The sequence below is a fragment of the Rhinolophus hipposideros genome (assembly GCF_964194185.1).
Source record: "Rhinolophus hipposideros genome assembly, chromosome: 24".
Taxonomy (NCBI): domain Eukaryota; kingdom Metazoa; phylum Chordata; class Mammalia; order Chiroptera; family Rhinolophidae; genus Rhinolophus; species Rhinolophus hipposideros.
In genome coordinates this window covers 4,858,272-4,878,386 of record NC_138070.1, presented here as the reverse complement: position 1 = coordinate 4,878,386, position 20,115 = coordinate 4,858,272, and the positions used below count along the sequence as shown (strand labels likewise).

The following is a 20,115-nucleotide window of genomic DNA, read 5'->3' as shown; positions in this document are numbered from 1 at the left end:
ATATAAGGTAAAAATAAACCTGAGACCTCAAAGAAAAATAATAACTTCAATTGAAAACATTATCTAAAATCTAAATTTGACTCTGATACTAGATTCTCAATGAAATAACCTACGCAAGCCATATATGCCTTACAACAAAAATTAGCAATATGGTTTCATGGGTCACACACACTTTTTTCCTAGTCACCCATGTGTGAAACTTAGCAATAAATGTTTTCTTTCACTGAGGCTATAAAATCTTACCCTGTCTATAAAGTTTATTTAGTCTATAGTCTGGAAAAGGAATGTCTAAATATGTTCCTTCCTGCCTTAGGTATTAGAACATAATATCTCTGATAAGAAATTATTCTATGGAGGAAATCAGTTACAGAGAGAAGGCAAGAGGTCAAAAGATTTGATTAAAAGACTTTTAGGAAAATATGCCTACTATTTCTTATCTTTCCTGAGAGAGGAAAAAGACATGCCAAGTATTTCAGTGCACAACTTGACTAGGGATTTGTAGAATCAGAAAAAAAACCAAAAACCGCATTCAAGTTGCCTTCCCTTATGCGCCCTTCATATATCAAACCCGAATTCTGGATGATGTGCACATCCTGAACATCTGGCTCTTCAGGCCCTACAGTAAATCAAGGACTCGGCAATTTTAAGTGCAAAAAGTGGGCAGAGTTAAAACTGGGATCTAATCCAAGCTATCCTCAGACATAAGTAAACAAATATCAAACACTTAATTTAAATTGGAAGTACATTAGACCTTCTACTTATATAAAACATTAGGGCCGCAGAAATGTCTGTCTGTAATCTCACTGGGATTCCTGAGAAGAGGTGGGTGGAAATGCATTTCCCCAGGGAAAGAGACAGCAGAGAAGGTTCCCAACAGGGATTCTGTAACGGGACTACTTCCTCTTTTCTAAGATTTGCAAAGAATACTTTTAAGATTTTGTGGCTGAAGCACAATAACATAGACAATTAAAAAACAGACCCACCCACTGAGTTAGTGCAAGTGGAATCTGTCTTTCTGAAAGTGCCAGATGGAGATTAAAAGAAAAAAAGCTCTTTACTAATAGTGGCCAAGATTCCTTGGTACTTGGTGCCAGGGCCAGGATATTAACCCAGATGTCCTAGCCAAATTCAAGGTTGGTTAATTACAGCCTGCCAACCTACAAAAAGAAAAAAAAAAAGCCTCTTCTGTTTCCCAGATTGAAATCTGAAGAGGTCACTCTTACTTGAAATTCTTGTGTAGTACCATCAGTCAGTATGTTTTCCCTTAAAAGTGCCTTGCAACTCAAATGCTGATTTAAAGCATATGGATTCTTTGAGTTCCACCTACACGGGAAATACACTATGTATATCAAAAATATGTAAGATGCTATAATAGTTTAAAGGCCCCCCTAAACAATTATCTTAAAAAATTCACAGCCAGGGTGATACTGCCTCTGCTTTCCAGTTAAGATTGGAAAAACTTGCATAAAGGTTTATATCAAACACAAATTCTGACCCATGAAACTTCTAAAACTAAAAAGGAAGGCTCTGCTGCCAGGAGCACAATTCCAGGAAAAAGCTATATATGCAAATGTCAGTTACAAGGCCTCCCAGGGTTGAGCAAAGATCCTGCATACAAATAGGCAAGTATTCACTCAATAGCAAGTCTGAACATCAAGTACTGGTCTAGCCTGCCCGCCACCGCCACCGAAGGTTCCATTGCCAATACATCCTGTGCATTGCTTAAAATAACATAAACTCGGGTTCAATTTCTAGCTCTGTATTCACTGGCAGTGTGGTCTTTTAGGTAAGTTAGTAAAATTCTTTGAGCCTCAGTTCCCCATATCTTTAACTCTTTCTTCATCAAAATCACTAACATGACATTATTCTTTCTTTCCCTCTTTTTAAGTATTTTAATAAATACATATTTTTAAGGACTACAACCTCCATAGCCTTAAATTATCTGCCCCCTCCCACGTTTCCACCTCAGGACCTTTGCACTTGCTGTTCCATCTCTCTAGTATGCTCTCCCCTCTGGGATCTACATTCCCTCACTTCCTCTAGATTTCTACTGCAAAGTCACATTCTGAGTAAGGTCTCCTCTTGCTACCTTATCTAAAATTTCCATCACCTCAACTCTTGTCCCCAAAACTTCGTATTCCCCCTTCCGTGATTTTTTTTCTTACCATGTATCACTCTAATAGATTTTATAAATAGGATTATTTTCTGCTTCCCCTACTTGAATGGGAGCTCCAAGAGAACAGGGATTTCTGTCTGATCCACTGCTGTGTTGAGCTGCCAGAATGGCCCTGGCACACAGTAGGTGCTCAAATACATATTAGTTGAGTGAATACCGAACCAGACCTAATTTCAGCTCACAGACAGGTACACCACAGCCCGGCAAGCTGCCTTTAGAGAGAATATCACAGCACTTCAAAAATACTGTAAAGGAGAACAATAGGTTTGCCATGAATAACACTGTCCATTCTTTTATCATAGAAAAAGACACTCTACATCCCATCTTATTGTACAAGAAAGAGAGGAAAGAAACTGATAATTTGGGTAAAGTGGAAAGTTATATGAGGTAAAAAGTCTCACTTTAGTTAACACTGTAAAGACAAGGTTTTCTTTTAATGTTAACAAGTGTTAAGCCATCTTCCTGTGACTTTACTACACTACCTTCTGTTTTTTGTTTTTTTTCATCTTTGACTTCTGTAAAACCAGTCTTGAAACTTATGGACCTCATATTTTCAATTAACTAAATAATAAATATTTACTGAACACATAGGACTGCAGAATCCTACAGAGAGTGCTATAAAGTGAAATATATATATTTCAAGGAACTTATACACACACACACACACCAGAAATATACCTGCAAATAATGAAGAACTCCAGACAGCCAATATGTGATGAATTAAAGAGTGCCTATCTTTGCATGGAGTCTAAGTGTACCAATTCATCTCTTACACACCATCCATTAAGCTTAGAATCCTAACAGAGACAGCACTTAAAAAGCCAGAGTCAAACATTACTGAGTTAAGTTCACATGCATTTATGGGTCAGCTGGGATACAACAAGACTCAATGTTAGACACTGGGTAAAAAAAAATAATTAAATATACATAAGGGCATCAAATTCTAAACTTCTAAAGAAAAAAAAAACCAGACTGGCTTCTGTTGTGCTTGGGCACAAGTAGGAGCTTAAGCAATTGTTGAAAAAGTCAGGAAGAGTGTGATCTTTACCTTTGGACAGAATACCTCTGCAGGGTCCCACCCAGTTTCATCTTTTTTATCCTTTTGAACCAGGCCTAGTGGGAAGCCTAAGATGTATTTTACCACTTTCTCTGAACCTTAAAAACTCAGTACCAGCCCTTGCCCAAGCAATCACCCACTTCATCGCTTTAATTAAGGTCAGTCTTGCTTCTCGCTGCAGAGTCACTATACTAACTTAATTATTAAGCACCTGAAGTCAATACCTGAGCTCAAATTCTGACATCACCACTTACTAGCTATGTGACCCTGAGCAAGGTACTTAACCTTTCTATGCCTCCTCTGTAAAATGGGGATAATGACAGCACCCTCATTTGGATTAGGTTGATGAATGAGATAAAACACAGAAAAGACTTGCCCAGAGCCTGATCATGGGAAGCCCTCAATAAATCTTAATTGTTGTTATTTTCAGAAGAAAAAATGCCCCAAGGCTAAGGAACAACATACCTGAGGATTCTTGCAAAAGGTTATCATTAAAGCCCAAATCAAACACTCTAGGTAATAGTAATAATAATAAAACACGAACACCAACCAGAATCATAACCGTAAGAGCAAGAACAGCAACATGAATACTTACCGAGCTCTTACTGGCCAAGCACTGGCACTAACCTAAAACAGGAAAAAGACAAGGTCGTTGAATCAAAAAAAAAAAAAAAAAAAAATTTGCATACAGTTTCCCACCCTCGTTTTTAAATGTGGTAATTGGTGCCCAAGTTTTGCTAAAAACAGGTATCTAAAAGGAGTGCAGATTTAACGTGTAATTTCTTCATACCAAAGAGGTGGGGCTGTGAAGGGAGGAGGGGGTGGTGCTCGGTCCCCGCCAGATGGAAAAGCCACATCAAGTGGAGAAACAGCCGAGTACAGGCTTTATCCCCAAATCAAAATCAGATTTTTGAAGCACAGCACCTCCACATTCGGGGAATCAGAAGGCTCTGCTTTTAAAATAACCTCTGAACAAGTGTCATCTGTCTTCCGAGCCAATCCCCTGCCGAGGCAGAAGGTTCGGGTTACCCGGGAGCGGTGTTATTTCAGAAATCCTTGTCACCTCTTATCATCCATCTTCTCCAAGAATCACAGTCCCAGTTGTGTGTGTGTGTGTTGGGGGGGGAGGAAAAGCCACCACCAGCCACGCCGGAGGCCACCCGAGCCCGCCCGCCGGCCGGCGCCCGCCAGAGGCCACGGCCAGAGTGCCCTCCATTCCCGCCCGCGGGCACCGGTGCCAAGGGCCCGAGGGACGCTCAGGTGACCCGGCGGCAGCACCCAAAGGCAACAGGTCCGGGCCGGCCTCGGCGTCGCGGGGGTCGGGCCCAGCCCAGACCCCGCCAGGGCCGAGCGGAGGGGAGAGCGGCGCGGGCGAGGGAGCGGCGCAGGGCAAGGAGTCCAAGCTCCATCTTGAGGCGGGCGGAGGAAGGGAAGGCCGGGCTCGGCGCTGACAGGGCCGGCCACTTTCCCGGCTCCGGGTGGAGCACCCCAGGGAGCCCTGGCCTCCAGGGCCATCCACCCCGGGCTCCCCGGGGCCCTTCCGGGGCGGTCCGGCGCGCGGGACTCACCCCGCACGGACGCCGGGCCCGGCCCCCGGTGCCTGGCTGCGAGCCGGGCGGAGCGGAGCGGGCCCGGCCGGCGGGAGGGAGAGGTGACGAGGGCCGGGGAAGGAAGAGGGCCCGCGCCGCGCCCCGCTCACCTCCGACCGCCGCCTGGGTCGCAGCCTCGGTCGCCACCTGCCTCACTGCAGCAGGAGCAGCAGCAGCAGCAGCAGCAGCGCGGCGGCCGCCTCCCGCCTCCCGGCTCGTCCGCTCGGGGCGGGGGAGAGCGTGACGCGCCGCGGGGGCGGGCGGGCGCGCGCGGCCGGCACAAGACGCCGCGGCGGCTCCTCCCCGCGCGCCCCGCCCCGGCCCTATGCCCTGCGCCCGGCGCCCGGTGTCGGGTGCCCGCGGGGGCCGGAGCCCCGGGCAGCAGCGGCTTTGTCTGCGCCGGCGCGGCCCGGGAGACGCGAGCCCGGGACCCGCCGGCGCGCCAGCCGTCCAGCCCTCACGTCTCCGGGAGGCCCGGGGCGCGGAGGGGCCTGCGCGGAGGGCGGCTGTCATTTCAGCTCCGCGTTTTCTGCAAGTGTGTCCAGGATGTGTAAGTCACACCCGGTAACTCCATGCATGCTGGACCGCAGACGGTTAGTTGGGGGCTGATTCTTTTTTTTTTTTTTTTTTTTTGCCAGACCCAGGGCGAGAAATTGTTTGAAACAGGCTAGGAGGAGCTGCCCTCGGCAGGCCGAGTCTAGGGAGCATCCTCCCTGCCCTCTTCCCGCAGGGAAAGACCCAGGATGAGGGATCCCTGGGAGAAGGCTGAGAGGAGCTGCCCACCGCAAGCGACCCCGGGAAGGACCACCTCTGCCCTCCCTTTCCTTCCAGGGAAAGACCCAGGTTAAAAAAAATCCCTTGAAATGAGCCCCGCATTTGCTCCGTTAGTTTGAGAAAAGCCTCTTTTTTTTCGCCCCAGCCGCTTGGACGGGAGCCCAGGTTACTGTCCCGTTCTCCCTCCTCCCACCACCGATCTCCTTTAAAAGCTTTGAAAGGGACTGGAGGGGAGGCAGCAGCAGCCCCCAGGGCCGCCAGCATTTCACTCGCATGGCCATGGCAACCCCAGAAGCTTTGCAGCTCCTGGGAGGAATTTGCAGCTGTCGGGGCAGCCTGGGATTTTGCAGAGACTCAGTGGTGTAATAAGGGGGGCCTGGGCTTCCTCCTCCTCCCGGGCAGAAGAGAATAATCAGGAGACTGACCCCTTTGCTGACCTTTATTCAAAGCACGGTGCTGCCTGGACTAGGCATGCACACGGCAGGGGGAGGAAACTACGGTGGAAATGCACGAAATTCTGAACAAAATGAATTTATATGGGGCTCATCTCCCCTCAATTCACGCTTTAAGTCACAAAAAATTTCTATTTCCTTATTCGATGTTGCCCTAGTTTGCAAGCTGCTAGGTCACAGTATCTATATTCCTAATCTGAAAGGCACAGCTCACCCTCCACCCCTATCTAAACACTTTTCAGCTCTAATAGGCAGGCAACCTATGTAATTATAGATGTCACAGAGCAAGGCAAGGACCACTGTTAATGGTGGGTGCAACTACAAACACCTGTTTCTCTCCTCTACTCATTCTTTATTTTTAAATGCTGAGATTTTATCATGGGTTTTTTGCATGAATTTTGATTTTTTAAATATTGCATTAAAGTATTATTTCTTGACGACTGAGTTTTTAGCGCCCCCTAAAATTTTGTGAGCAAGGCCTAGCCCCAGCCTTATTACTAGGGTACTGACTTGTTCAGTCCCACAGAGTGGCCAGTTAGGACTACAGTTACTCAGTCCTTCAAAATGAATGTTCACATCCCTTTTTAGATGGAGCCACTGAACTTTTTAAAAATGCACACCTGTGAAAGTATTAGAACAGCTCAATTGTCAAGACATTGGAAGATGGAGGAAAGTGGCAGAAGTAGAAAGGTAGGTAAGAGCTCCCAAATTGTCATTTTATAGAGTGGGAAAGTGGTTAAATACTTGTTGGAGTTTTTTGTTTTGTTTTGGTTTGGTTTTCTGGGACAAAAGTAAAGGTTTAATGATATTATTAATTAAACCAATAGGGATAAATGCCAATAATGGTAGAACTGCGTTGAGTGGGACGGGTAGTGGTACTGTAGTCAGAACAGCAATAGATAATGTCTACAGGTGATAAATCAATTTTTAGAGATACGGAAGTTACTACCAGAAGAACAAAAAGCAAAAATTTAGTGGTCTCTGGGGAATTGGGTGGGGGGAGGCAAACAACACTGCTTTTCATGATAAACCTGGTATACTTTTTTTTATTAGTTTCAGGTGTACAAAGCAACATAATAGTTAGACATTTATATCCCTCACAAGGTGACAACCCTCCCTCCCCCAAGCTACTACCCCTCTGACATCGTATATAGCTGTTACAATACCATTGACTATATTCCCTATGCTATACCCCACATCCTGTGACTATACATATATATACAGAGGGTGCCAAAAAAATGTATACACGTTTAAGAAAGGAAAAAACTGTATTAAAATTGTGATAGTCAATATATACCGATAACAAAAGATGAATACAAGTCATGTTTGACTTCTGCAATAACAAGAGGTGCTCACAGTGGTTACCATCAGCGTAATTTTCATACAGTTTTTTCCTTTCTTAGAATGTGTATACACTTTTTTAGCATCCTCTCTATATATTTAATTATAGTTGATATTCCATATTATTCAACTTCAGCTTCAGGTGTACAGCGCAGTGGTCAGGGATCGACAGTCTATGAAGTGATCTCCCTGACCAGTTCAGTGCCCATCTGGCACCCTACTAAACCCGATATACTTTATTTTTTAAATTATGTGCATGCATTACTTTGATTTCTCTTTTAAAACGTATAAGGTAGTTAAGATCCTCAAACAATGAGTAGAGAATATTCTCTATAAACAGTCTATATCTCCTATAAAAAGGAGTTTGTGGTTTGTTGGTACACTGCTCTGTAGCAGTGATTCTTTTCTCTGCCAGTTTTCTGCAGTACTCCATTTTTATTATTTTGTTTATTTTCTGTCTTACCGTACCCCTACTAGAATGTAAATTCCAAAAGCGCAAGGATTGTTGACACATTCATTGCTCTAGCTGTATCACCAGGGTAACGCTGGGTCCATTGTGAATTAGTTTTAAAAAGGATGGAGTGTAAGACTTCAGGGTCTAAATAACTGGAGACTTTTTCCTAGTATTTTGTCTTTTTTTTTTTTTTTTAAGAACAATAGATGTTCATTCTATAAAACCAAAGCAAGCAAAATGAAGAAAACAACAGGTATAATCCCACATATCCAGAGAAAATTACTGTAAATAATGGTTTTAATTTAATTTACTACTGCTTAGAAATATTTTCAATCTCTCACTAAGGTACTAATATTTCTTATTGCCATTCAAAAACAACACTCAATATAAAATAGTACCTGGAGAGTACTTTGTAAACTGCTGTAAACATGTGATGATTTAGAGAGCTTTTAAAGTAGAAGATGAGGGGCGGCTGGATGGCTCGGTTGGTTAGGGCATGAGTTCTGAACAACAAGGTTGCTGGTTCAATTCCCACATGGGATGGAGGGCTGCGCCCCCTGCAACCAAGATTGAAAAAAACGGCAACTGGACTTGGAGCTGAGCTGTACCCTCCACAACTAAACTGAAGGACAACTATTTGGAGCATAGGTCCTGGAAAAATATTGTGGTTGCACAATATTGTGAAGGCACTTATTCCCCAATAAAAATTTTTTAAAAGTAAAATAAAATAGAAAATGAAACAGAAGCTGTCATAACAAGAACACTTTAAATTAAAAGAAATACGTTAAATTAAAATTTAAAAAGTACATTTTCTTGTTTTCCTCTCTTTTTTGTGGTTGTTTCTGAACCATGGTAGATAGGTAACAATTAAAAATGTAACTCCTAAATGATAGTCCATGATTAAAATAATCTTTATAAAGAAGACATAGGTATTGATTTTCATTGTGCTATTTTTTAAATTACATCTACTTTTATTAGCACTGTTTCATAAACCACAGTCAAATTAGTTTAATTTACTCATCCAGCAAATATTTTCTGAACCCCTGCTGTGTCCCAGGCACTGTTCCAGGTATTTGGGGGTACAGCAGTGAGGACTGAGTCTCTGTCTTCCAGCCTTATCTTTTATTGCTGTCAGATTTACTAAATTAAGGTGGGATAATCATTGTTTCATTAATTCCCCTGGTTTTATGCCCAGGGTGGATATAATGCACCAGACCACACCCCTTGTTCATTATATTCAGCTCTGTTAAAAACTGAGGGATAGATTTATAAAGTCAGATAAAAACAAATGTTTAAGTTAACTTTGATGTCTTAGAAAATGTTAACATTTCTTTGCAAAGGTAGGGACCTACTGCTGGTTCATTTAATCAAAAAGTGACTAACAGAGCAAGATAGTCTTAAACTGCAAAGAAAAGAAAAAATAAATAAATCCCACAACGCATGGTGAAGCAGTCATAGACTGTTTTAGACCAAAAAGTAATTTTATCACTGAAACCAATTAAGACTGTTTGCTATGTCTCCTTTATGCAAACAATGCTGATGGTAGTGGAATTTTTATGGATTTTTTTTAAAAAAAGCAAAACGATGAAAGAATGACAAGCTACTAAATTTAAATTCACACGATCACTTCTCAAGGAGAACCATCTTGTGACAACAAGAGCCGTATTGTACACATTCAGTTAACAAAGAACAATATCAGTAGGGCACCAGACATGATATGAACTGTCTTTAGGGCCTTCTAAATAGACTCGTGCTTTAAATGTGTGTATGGTTTCATCATGTGAAGGTGGATGAAATGACTCCTAAAGTTCCTACCAAAAACATTTTTAAGATTGTGTAACTTTTATCCAGTAAAGCAAAACATTTGTGAAATCAGTGGTTGATACAGCAGGTCTAATCTAATTCAACAAACTATTTGTTGAGCGTGTGAAAAGTTGATTCTGTTTTCAGTAGAACTCAAGCAGACTCAAACAAATACATGGTATACACATGTTCATAACAGCACTGGTCCCAATTACCAAAAGGTGGAAACAAGCCAAAAGTCCATCAACTGATGAATGGATAAACAAATTATGGAACATACAACGCAATATTACTCAGCCCTCCCTCTCCCAAAAAAGTACCGACACACACTACAACCTGGATAAGCCTTGAAACATGATGCTGAGTGAAAGAAGCCAGACACAAAAGGTCACATATTGTAAGATTCCATTTGTATGACCTGTCCAGAATAGAGATAGAAAATAGACTAATGTTTGCCTGGGACTATACACTTTAAATGGTTCATTTTATGTTATGTGAATATTGTCTCAATTAAAATAAATGCATCAATAAATGAAAGTAATACTTAAAAAAAAAAAAAGTCAAGTAGAGAATGGGTGATAATCAGGTAGGTGGGAGATTTGAGAAAAGAGATTTTTTAACTGGAAGGCAGGTTGGAGTAAAGTCCTTCCCAACTGTGACATTCTATTACTTTACAGATTCAGCTCCAATTCTAAGTACTGGATGGATCGCAACCAAATTAGATTCTAAAATTTCACTGTCCAAAAGAGGCCAAAATTAAATTTGGACTATAAATCTAAGGAAATGTGTACATGTAATAGTCAGCCTCTGCCAGGGCTTGTATTCAACTACAATGACTAAATTCCATTTAGACACCCTCCAAATGAAAAGGCTCAAACAAAATAGGCAAATTTAATACAATCCCCAATCCTACATCCTGGAGATGCCAGATAGTTTTTAATTAATTTCAATTTAAAAATGTTATTACCAGATTAATTAGTTTATTTAACTCTTTAGTGCTAAGTTAACGGAATGGATTTCATGCCTCACAGTCTGTGTGAGTATATGTGTGTGTGTCTTTCTGGATATACATTTATTACCTGTGAAGAAGTCAACTGGATACATTGGGATTAATGGAAGACTCATTAATGGATTTCCTGGGGGAAAACATATTAAACAAAAAAAGCAAGGTGTGAAACCGTGGGCATAATGTACTATTTTTTTTAACTAATCAAAGGATGTATACATATATACAAATGATTAATGGAAGTATTTATTTTAAACAAAATACTAATGCTCATTGCTTCTCTTGTCTTTTGTCATACCTAACCTCACCCTAAACAACCCAAGGCATCCATTTGCTGTGACTGGGAAGGAGCAAGAAGAGCAAAGAAAAAGAAGGAATTAATATTCAGGTTTGACATTCAAAATAGGATCCTTGTAACATTTTTATTGAGATGTAATTCACATGTCCTATAATTCACCTATTGAAGTGTACAATTCAGTCGTTTTTGGTATATTGCATTATTAATTTTTCTAAATTGTGTTAAAAATATATAACAAAATTTGCCATTTTGACCATTTTTAAGTGTACCACTCGGTGGCATTAGTTGCATTCACAATGTTGTGTAACCCAAAATAGAATTTTCCTGAGAAAAAAATAAAATGGCTTGGTATTCCAGCATTGTCAAGCAAGAGAAGATTATTAAAAATTCCTATAGCTCCCATTCGTCATACCAAAGGCCTGGAAGACCATAGAGTTTCTGCTGTGATTACACAAGAAACTCCTGTCTAACATTAAGACTTAGTCGGGAGCTAGAGATGGGAAGAAAGGATGCTGTACTTCCAGGCTTGGAAGCTGATGGAGAAAAAGGAAGAGCGGCAGGTGAGGAAGGCAGATCCACAGGTTGAGATCTGGGGCAGGAAAGGGGGCGTGACTCCCAGAACAAGAGCCTTTGTCCCCACCCCACATTTGAGAGTGGAAGAAAACCCTTAGGCAGGTTGACAGCCCTATGCCAACGTTGTTAAGATGCTTGGGAGGGTGGGGCATGAGGAAGATCCAGTTTGTGCTTCTGGGCCTCCCTTAGACACTCGGTGGCATGAAAGGCTGCTTCAGAGCTTTGTGTGTCTGCTCCGGGACCCAGTGTGGCAGCATCACGGCAGAGACTCAGCAGTTCCTGCTGTGCCAGCAGTGGAGGGAAGGCTGAGTCAGCAGGAAGAGGCACTGAGTCCTGACTGAACCAAGAAAGAGGGTATGTTAGGAGCAGATGCCAAGCAAACACTTGGTCACTGAACCAGGACAGCTACTGCTGATGGCCTCCTCAAGATCCTTTCTCCCATTTTTACTTAACAAACCCCAGTTTGTTATATACCCAATAATTTATGCTCACTCAGATTTTCCCTAGGAAAGTCGGCTAGAGGCCCTTCTGGGAAAGCTTTTCTTTCCCTGGTAAATGGAGACAGACACAGATATGCTAGCTGGAGCCAAAGCAGCTATGTTGTTAACCTGAGGTAATGAGCATGAAGACAAAAGCCAGCAGGCTAAAGTAGCAGAACAGAAAGACTGAAAAACCAGAATTCCTCTCCTAGGAAGACACCTATTTACGTAGGGCAAATATTTGACAACCAAAAGAGAACTACGGAGAACAGTAAAATAAATATTGGAAGGCTAACAGACTGGTTGGAAAGGGACTTTATGAAGGAACTAGAAATGGCTACTGAGGTTTTGTATTGTTTTACTATATGTTGCCTGTGTTTTACTCTAGATTCTTCAGAATGTAGATCGCTGATTAATGCTTTGTGCATTTGAATTTGCTTTTGGAGGATGCCACATAGTTCTGAGTGCTGCTCCGAGGTAGACGTGGAGTCAGGGAAGACCAAAAGCTGCTTCTAGGAGACTTTTCTTCAGTGGAGAGTCCTCAAATGACACTTGTACACTCTGTAATGTATATGATAGATATGTAATACATATGGATATAAGCACAAGTAGTATTTTCACATACAAATCATCTCATTGCTCTGGACTTTGCCAGATAAAGTAGTTTATCATATTTTTTGTGTAACTTTCTGCACACCTAGGTGGGTCTCAGGTTGCCAAGCATATGAATTACCCACTTTTTCTCCAGTATCTTCAACCTGTCTCTCTCTACTGACATTGGCATGTAAATCTATTTAAGCTTCTTTATCTTAAGAACAGACGAAACAAAACAAGACCCTTCCTCAACACATCTTCACTTTCCCAGCCAAGCCTCTGGGACAAGTTCCATATTGCCTGATGTCTCTGTTTCCCACTCAGTCTGGCTTTTTCCCACATGGCTCAGCAGAAACTGTTATTGCCAACATCACCGATGACAGCCCTGTCCTTTAGTGAACTTAGTGAAATGGCTATCATTGATGACTTGGGCAATAGTAGTTTCAGCTGAGCAGTGGAGGCAAGAATTTGAGCCACTTGACCTCTCAGCAGCCTTTTCACTGTTGGCTAGTCCCTCTGTGCTATGCTGCAAAAGTAGCAGAAATTATTTATGCCAAACTCCCTAAGGAGAACTGCGTACCATGTTTCCCTGAAAATAAGACCTAACCGGAAAATAAGCCCTAGCATGATTTTTCATGATGACATCCCCTGAACATAAGCCCTGATGCGTCTTTGGAGCAAAAATTAATATAAGACCTGGTCTTATTTTCGGGGAAACATGGTAGATAACCCTCAACTGATTGTCAGGGAACTGAGACCAGAAGAACTACCTAACTAAGCACCGTCTAAATTTCCAACCTACAGAATTATGAACTAAATACACAGTTATAAGTTGTAATCTACTAAATTTTGGGGTGATCTGTTACTCAGCAATAGCTAACTGATACATTCTCTTTCCATATCCCCTTTTCATCTTTTGTTTTCTATGACATCCCACTCTTATTTTCCTCCTTCCTCTCTGGCTGTTCCTTTTCAATCTCTTGTAGGCCTCTCTCTCTCTACCCCTTAATATTGATGTTCCTAAGGGATCTGCTCTTGTTCCTTCTTCTCTTTCTACCCGTCATTTTTTTCTCTGGATAATCTCACCATTTGTCTTCAATTACTCTCTATATACAAACAATTCCCAAATTGACATCTCCAGCTCAGAATTCTTGACTTTCAAATTAGTATATACAAATGAATATTGGACATCACCACTTCAACTTAGTCAATAAATATTTGGTTGTGTCATAAGTACAAATTACATATATTAAATTTTTACTCCTGAGTCCTCCTGTAGGCTCCTTATTTCCTTAACTCCTATGTACATCCTGTCTACAGTCACCAAGTTCCGTCAATTCTATCAAATTTGTTGTAACTCCATCTACTGTTCTCTATCCTTATTGCCAGTTAAGCCTAGACAGCCATTAATTATGGGAGAGTTGCAATGCAAAAAATGATGTCCTTTCTTCTGGATAATAGCAATATGTGATTGTTGGTCTTCCTGACTTATATATTATTACCTTTCAATCCCTTCTCTGCCTTGTTATCACAGTGATTTCTTTTTTAATTGGGGAAGGGGAACAGAACTTTATTGGGGAACAGTGTGTACTTCCAGGACTTTTTTCCAAGTCAAGTTGTTATCTTTTCAGTCTTAGTTGTGGAGGGCGCAGCTCAGCTCCAGGTCCAGTTGCTGTTGCTAGTTACAGGGGGCGCAGCCCACCATCCCTTGTGTGAATCGAACCAGCAACCTTGTGGTTGAGAGGACGCGCTCCAACCAACTGAGCCATCCGGGAGCTCAGCGGCAGCTCAGCTCAAGGTGCCGTGTTCAATCTTAGTTGCAGGGGGCACAGCCCACCATCCCTTGCAGGACTCGAGGAATTGAACTGGCAACCTTGTGGTTGAGAGCCTACTGGCCCATGTGGGAATTGAACCGGCAGCCTTCCGAATTAGGAGCATGGAGCTCTAAACGCCTGAGCCACCGAGCCACCGGGCAGGCCCCGATTTTTTTTTTAACTTGTATTTTTTTTAAGTGTGTTTTTCCAAGACCCATCAGCTCTAAGTCAAATAGTTGTTTCAGTCTAGTTTTGGAGGGTGTAGCTCACAGTGGCCCATGTGGGGATCGAACCAGCAACATTGTTGTTAAGGGCACCGCGTTGTAACCAACTGAGCTAACCAGCCGCCCCAGAGTGATCTTTTTATAAAACAAAGCTGATATAACTCTCCTACTTAAAATTCTTCCATGCGCCAACCAGCCTTTATGTGTCTCTGAACGTGATGGTAGTGTAAAGTACACAGCATATTCTATGAAGTAGTCTCACCAAAATAATTGAACCTGAATCTAATCAAGCCATAAGGGCCAACTTCTGGTTTACCAAAAAAATATAGGGGATTGAGGAAAAGTTAAGTAACAAATCTAGAAGGTGGAATATTGTATAGGACAACTGGCCCAGGTCTTTTCTCTTTCTACCCAGGACTGGAGGTCTTCTTCCTCTCTGCATAAAGGGGTCTCAGGAAAGTGCTTTGCATAGGGCAGCTGCTGCACAAATATTTATACCAGTTACTATCTTATTCACATGGATAAAATTCAATTTGTGTCAACCTTCAATGTTATCGACCTGATGTCTATTAGTTATCAACAATCTTGTGACACAAAAACATATGACTTTAAACTTAAATGTGGTACTTTGGGCCACTCATAAGACAAACAATTCCTTGGGAGAGCAGTCTGTTTTTACAGGTCAAATGAATCAGAGTAGTGTTTTAAAAATTTAGTGCACTAGAATTAGGTTGGTTTGTTAATATGACTGTTTGACATTGTTACTCCAGCAGTTTCTAATTTTAGACAGTATCTTATTCCACTTATTTTTTTTCCTATTCTGGAAGTTACCTATTTTTAATCTCAGATATTTCCAAAATATGTTTCAAAACAATTTTAAAACATGATGTCATTCAGACTTGCTAGATGGTACAGATTATACTAAGTGATTACATGATACATGAAAATTCTCAGTTAAAGAACTGGAAACTTGTAATACTTTGCTTAAAGCATACAGGTTAGTAAATTTTTTTAAAAAAAATAGCCACAATATTTTGTAGTTCATCCCTTAAAGAGGTGGAATCTCTTTCCCCACCGCCCTGAATCTGAGCTCTTCTTCCTAACTTCCAGTTGTCAGGGGATGAAAAGATTCCAGGAAGGCAGACAATAAACGATAAGCAAAGTCATTATATAATATGTTAGTAGAAAATGCTATGGAAAAGAATTGATCAGTGGAGATTGAGAATGATTTGGTGGTGTGCGTGTGTGTGTGTGTGTGTGTGTGTGTGTGTGTGTGTGGTTTTAAATCAAGCAATCAATGTTGTCTCATTGAGAAGGTGAAATTTACACACAGACAAAGGAGGTGAGGGCAACTGGATTTCAAGGGAAAAGCATTCCAAACCAGAGGAAACGGCCAGAGCAAATGCCCTGAACAGACCTGAGGAAACGCTCCTCTGCTCTGATGAGAGGATCATCTGAGGAACGTCTGATGCCAGGTTCTTAACTGAGCCTACAGACCACCTTTTGAATAGAATTCAAAGAAACTTAACATTTCTTTATTTGTGAATGTGGGCAACACACTCTGCTCCTACCACGTGCTGCTATGTCTATCCCGATCTGTGCTTCTCTAAACCATGAACCCATATTAGCTTCCAACCACCCTAACATAGTAGGGCCTCAGTATTTCTCCATATGTTAGTATATTAAAACCTTAAACGGGACCAACACAACAAACACAAGTTTTTGGAGAGTCAAAGATCCGGGCTGGCGTGGAAGGCATGTGATAGGAACAGAAGGAAGTTTGTGAGAAGCCCTTGTGAAATTTGCTCTGAGTCTAGTCCCACAACCTGTCCTAATCCAGTTTCACATGTCACTCTCATTTATGACTAATGAACTAGCCTCCACGGCTGAAAAGATTAAGAACTCACTCTGGTATGTTACCCCAACAGAGAAGCTGTGTAGAATGGTAGACAGCTGAGTCGGGGTGTACCCCTTGCACTTTCAGTAATTCCTTGTGTTACAAAAACTCTAAATGTAGCCAGATTGTTGGTAGTTAATTTTGTTTTAAAAAATGTATTTCTGATATGTAGAATTTGTGATATATGGAATGTCCCCTTACCACAGATATAATAAAAGGATTAGGATCATAACTTTTTTTTTTACATCCTTCTTTTGGTTAGGTTATAAAATATTTTTGGCATTCTGCTCCAGTCATTAGTTCTAATTTTTTAAAAAAAAACCCTTATATTAAAATAAGTGAATAAAAGGAAAGACAATGTTATTGTCTTTCCAGTTATTTAGAAAGAAAAACCTAAAATATAGTGATAAGTTAGGGCTCAGTGAACCAAATCTACACAATAATAGGTAAAATCATCTACATGAAAATCAACTTAGAGAGGTGTATGGAGACATTCTTACTAATCACATGATTTAAATTGGAAGTAATTTTTCAATACTAGTTTCAATCAATAACCACATTATGGATGATATCAGATGGTGAATTTGCAAAAACAAAAAGTCTTTTGGAAATAGGCCGTCACACCAAAATTACCAATCTTTTCCTAAAGGAAAAGATTCAAAGATTTGACTCGTATCAATTTGACACTTTTGTACAACAAAAGGTATCATAAACAAGTTAATATATACATGACAAATTAAAAACAATTTTGAAATGTACTTAACAAAAGATACGTATTTTTAATAATGAGTTCCTGTATATCATTAAGTGAACCAATAGAACAATGAGCGAAGGATATAAAGACAATTCATAGAAGAAATAGAAGTTGCCAATAAATATATTCAATCTGGTAATCTAGGAATGCATCCTATACACATATTTCCACAAATATTCAATGATTTACCTTTTAAAATGTTCACTGTAGCATTAACAACAAAATATTGTGAACAATATTAAATATTGTGTGCTACTGTGCAGCTATTAAGGATAATAGATTTCAAATACTGACAAGGAAAGTATAGCATAATCTCACTTTTGTTAAAACACACTCTTACATGCACAAAACATGAAAACGAATTCTTAGTTACATGTATTCACTCAGGACAAAGCTCTACCCAACTGAACAATGAACAGTGGGAACTGAAAGTTGTGAGGATATATCTAAAGGACTTTTTTACTTTATATTATTTTATTTTGTTTGTATTTATAAAACAAATGTGTATTACATTTATACTCAGCAACAAAATCAAGAATTTCCATTTTGGGAAAGAAAAAAAAAACATTTTGTTTTTAGAAAATGGCCTGGTGGGAAAAATAAATTTCAATACACATGAAGAAAAATGGTGTGGGCTTCTCTATAGGTTATTCTCCTTCAAACGTATGGCTTTGTTATTCCTTCTGTTTACAATTTAAACAGTAAATATTTTAAGCAAAGAAAAATCAGGTATCTTACTGAAAAAGTATAATTTAACTTCAAATGACAATGGACTAGAAGTGGGATCTAATGCATAGATATTTAACATCAACTAACAGAAGGGTATGGGGATGTGAATTTTACGAGGCTATTTTCTAAATTACAACATCCACAAATTCAACATCCAAGTGTGGATGACAAAGACATGCTCGGCAACAGGCTGATGAGGAAAGAGTGCTTTCAGTTTAATCTTATATCCTTATTCCACCCAGCCCCCAGTGCAGTTATTTCTTTCGGAGACCAAAAAAAAATACCTTTTTTCTTTTAAAGAAGACAGCTGTCACTTTTTCCCCTTCTACTTCAATATTCCAATAGAAACGTTCTAGCTAGATTGCTGGTGATGTAGAAAGCATGCTGTGCAGAGATTTCTAATTTATTAAGAATACAGTAATGGCTCTGTAATTAAGAACTATTTATAAACACTTTCATAACTTAATCCTAAACATTCAAAAGTGAATTTATACCATTCAGTCAAACATATATTAAGTTGAAGGAAAAAGAATTTTCCTAAATGCTGAAGAAAAACACAGGTTGTGTGGAGATGGGTGCTTGGGAACTGAGTCATGCCTTATAAGCCACTTGGGTATCCACAATTGTTACAACACCCTTGTTGGTTTTGCCTGCGGATAATTGGAGGATGAGACAGAAGGGCAAAATGATTCCAGCAGAGCGCTTGGAAGAATAGAACCAACTGGGAGGAAGCCTCCTGTTGATAGAAAGTAGACCACACTTTTGACCCCTTAAGGAAAATGCAACCTTTTGGAAAAAGAAATTGGTCGTTTGGTATTTTAGTAAGGACAGTGCCGTCTTTCCACTTACCTGTTCCAGGAGATGACAAAGAGCTGGCTTTGTTTTAGCAACCTGTATATTACAATCACATTCCTTTTAACCCAAGGCAAAGATTAGAAACCGGTCCCCACCCTGCTCCAAGTCCATCCTGAAGGACCAGTGTTTGCTTATGACCTCACCTACCCACACCTGGAGACCTGTCCCAGCATGGGCAAGTCCAAACAATAGTTTGTTCCTCCACCCAACACTCTCTTCGTAAGACTCAAGTACAGCAACCAAAATACATTTTAAAAATGGGACACCTTCTTAAAGCAACTACTTCCCATTTTTCTGGGTTTCCTTCTGTGAAAAGTCTCCTCTCTCCAGTTTATTCTCTCGCTCCAGTTTATTCTGAATTCTGCTTCAGGATTTCTCTTTCTAAAACACCCCCTGGATATTTTCAGTGAGGTGTGTTGCAAGATCTTTAGCAGATCCTTTTTCTTAATAAAATCCAAGCTCCATAGCAAAGCAATCAAGTGTTCTCAGCACCAGTGAATAAACAACCCTTTTAAGTTTTTGTTTTCTGCCATCCTGCATTTCTTGAACGTTTCTGCTTGTTTTACTCACTCTATTTCCTATACATTTCAATGCTCATTGTTATCTGTGGAAATCCTCCTACCTACCCTTTAAGGATTCACTCAAAACTTCTCTCTCTCCAAAAGTCTTCAAATATCCTCCAAATTGAAAACTTATACCTGTGGCCCTGTGAATATGAAGCCAGTCCTCCCTAGGTGCTTCTCCCATCACTCGCAAATAACCCAGGTACCTTGCCCTCCCTACATGGCCACTTAGTGAATCCTGTAACTAAGAACCGTCTCTTTTCCCACTAGTGTAGAAGCTACCCAAACCACATTCTATCATCATCTCCTTTTAATGCCCCAAAGCACATAGAACAACTTAACACAAGTTGTGCTCTCCATTTGTAATTGAATAAATCAAGAAGTAGGAGACAGATTTTTGGAGAAACCAGGGATTTTTATAGAGCTGTTGACAGGAAGGCAGGACAGTGGCTAAGAGCACAGATGCGGGGGTCCGACTGATCTGGATTTGGATTCACTAGGTTACTTACCAGCTGTGTGTCTTAGGCATGTCCTCTAAAAAGTAGAAGTTAACCAAACCTAGCTAATATGGTGCTTGTGAAAATGGGGTCATGCACAAAAATACCTTAATGTGATGTGTGTGGCATCTGCTAAGGAGAGAACTGTTAGGTATCTTTGGGATTCAAAGAAGACTCTACAAATGC

At 40.7% G+C, this 20,115-nt stretch overlaps 2 protein-coding genes across 12 annotated transcripts in view; one reads left to right on the top strand and one right to left on the bottom strand.

The window, feature by feature from the left end:
• CLIP1 (CAP-Gly domain containing linker protein 1) overlaps positions 1–5,047 on the bottom strand; it is a 103,789-nt gene extending 98,742 nt beyond the window's left edge. For all 11 annotated transcript variants that reach the window (XM_081036387.1, XM_081036390.1, XM_081036391.1 and 8 more), the window contains exons 1-2: positions 4,933–5,047; positions 3,829–3,860 (exon numbers count right to left, since the gene is read on the bottom strand). The gene's annotated coding sequence lies outside the window, so the exon portion shown is untranslated. The remainder of the gene's footprint in view (positions 1–3,828; positions 3,861–4,932) is intronic.
• A 100-nt stretch (positions 5,048–5,147) lies between these two features.
• On the top strand, positions 5,148–13,865 carry LOC308492619 (uncharacterized protein; the record flags this gene model as incomplete). Its single annotated transcript, XM_081037786.1, has 4 exons — positions 5,148–5,372; positions 6,637–6,738; positions 10,976–11,040; positions 12,391–13,865. 4 exons carry the CDS (start codon positions 5,148–5,150, stop codon positions 12,404–12,406), a joined length of 408 nt encoding a protein of 135 aa, XP_080893912.1. The 3' UTR covers positions 12,407–13,865.
• Between the last annotated feature and the right edge of the window lie 6,250 nt (positions 13,866–20,115).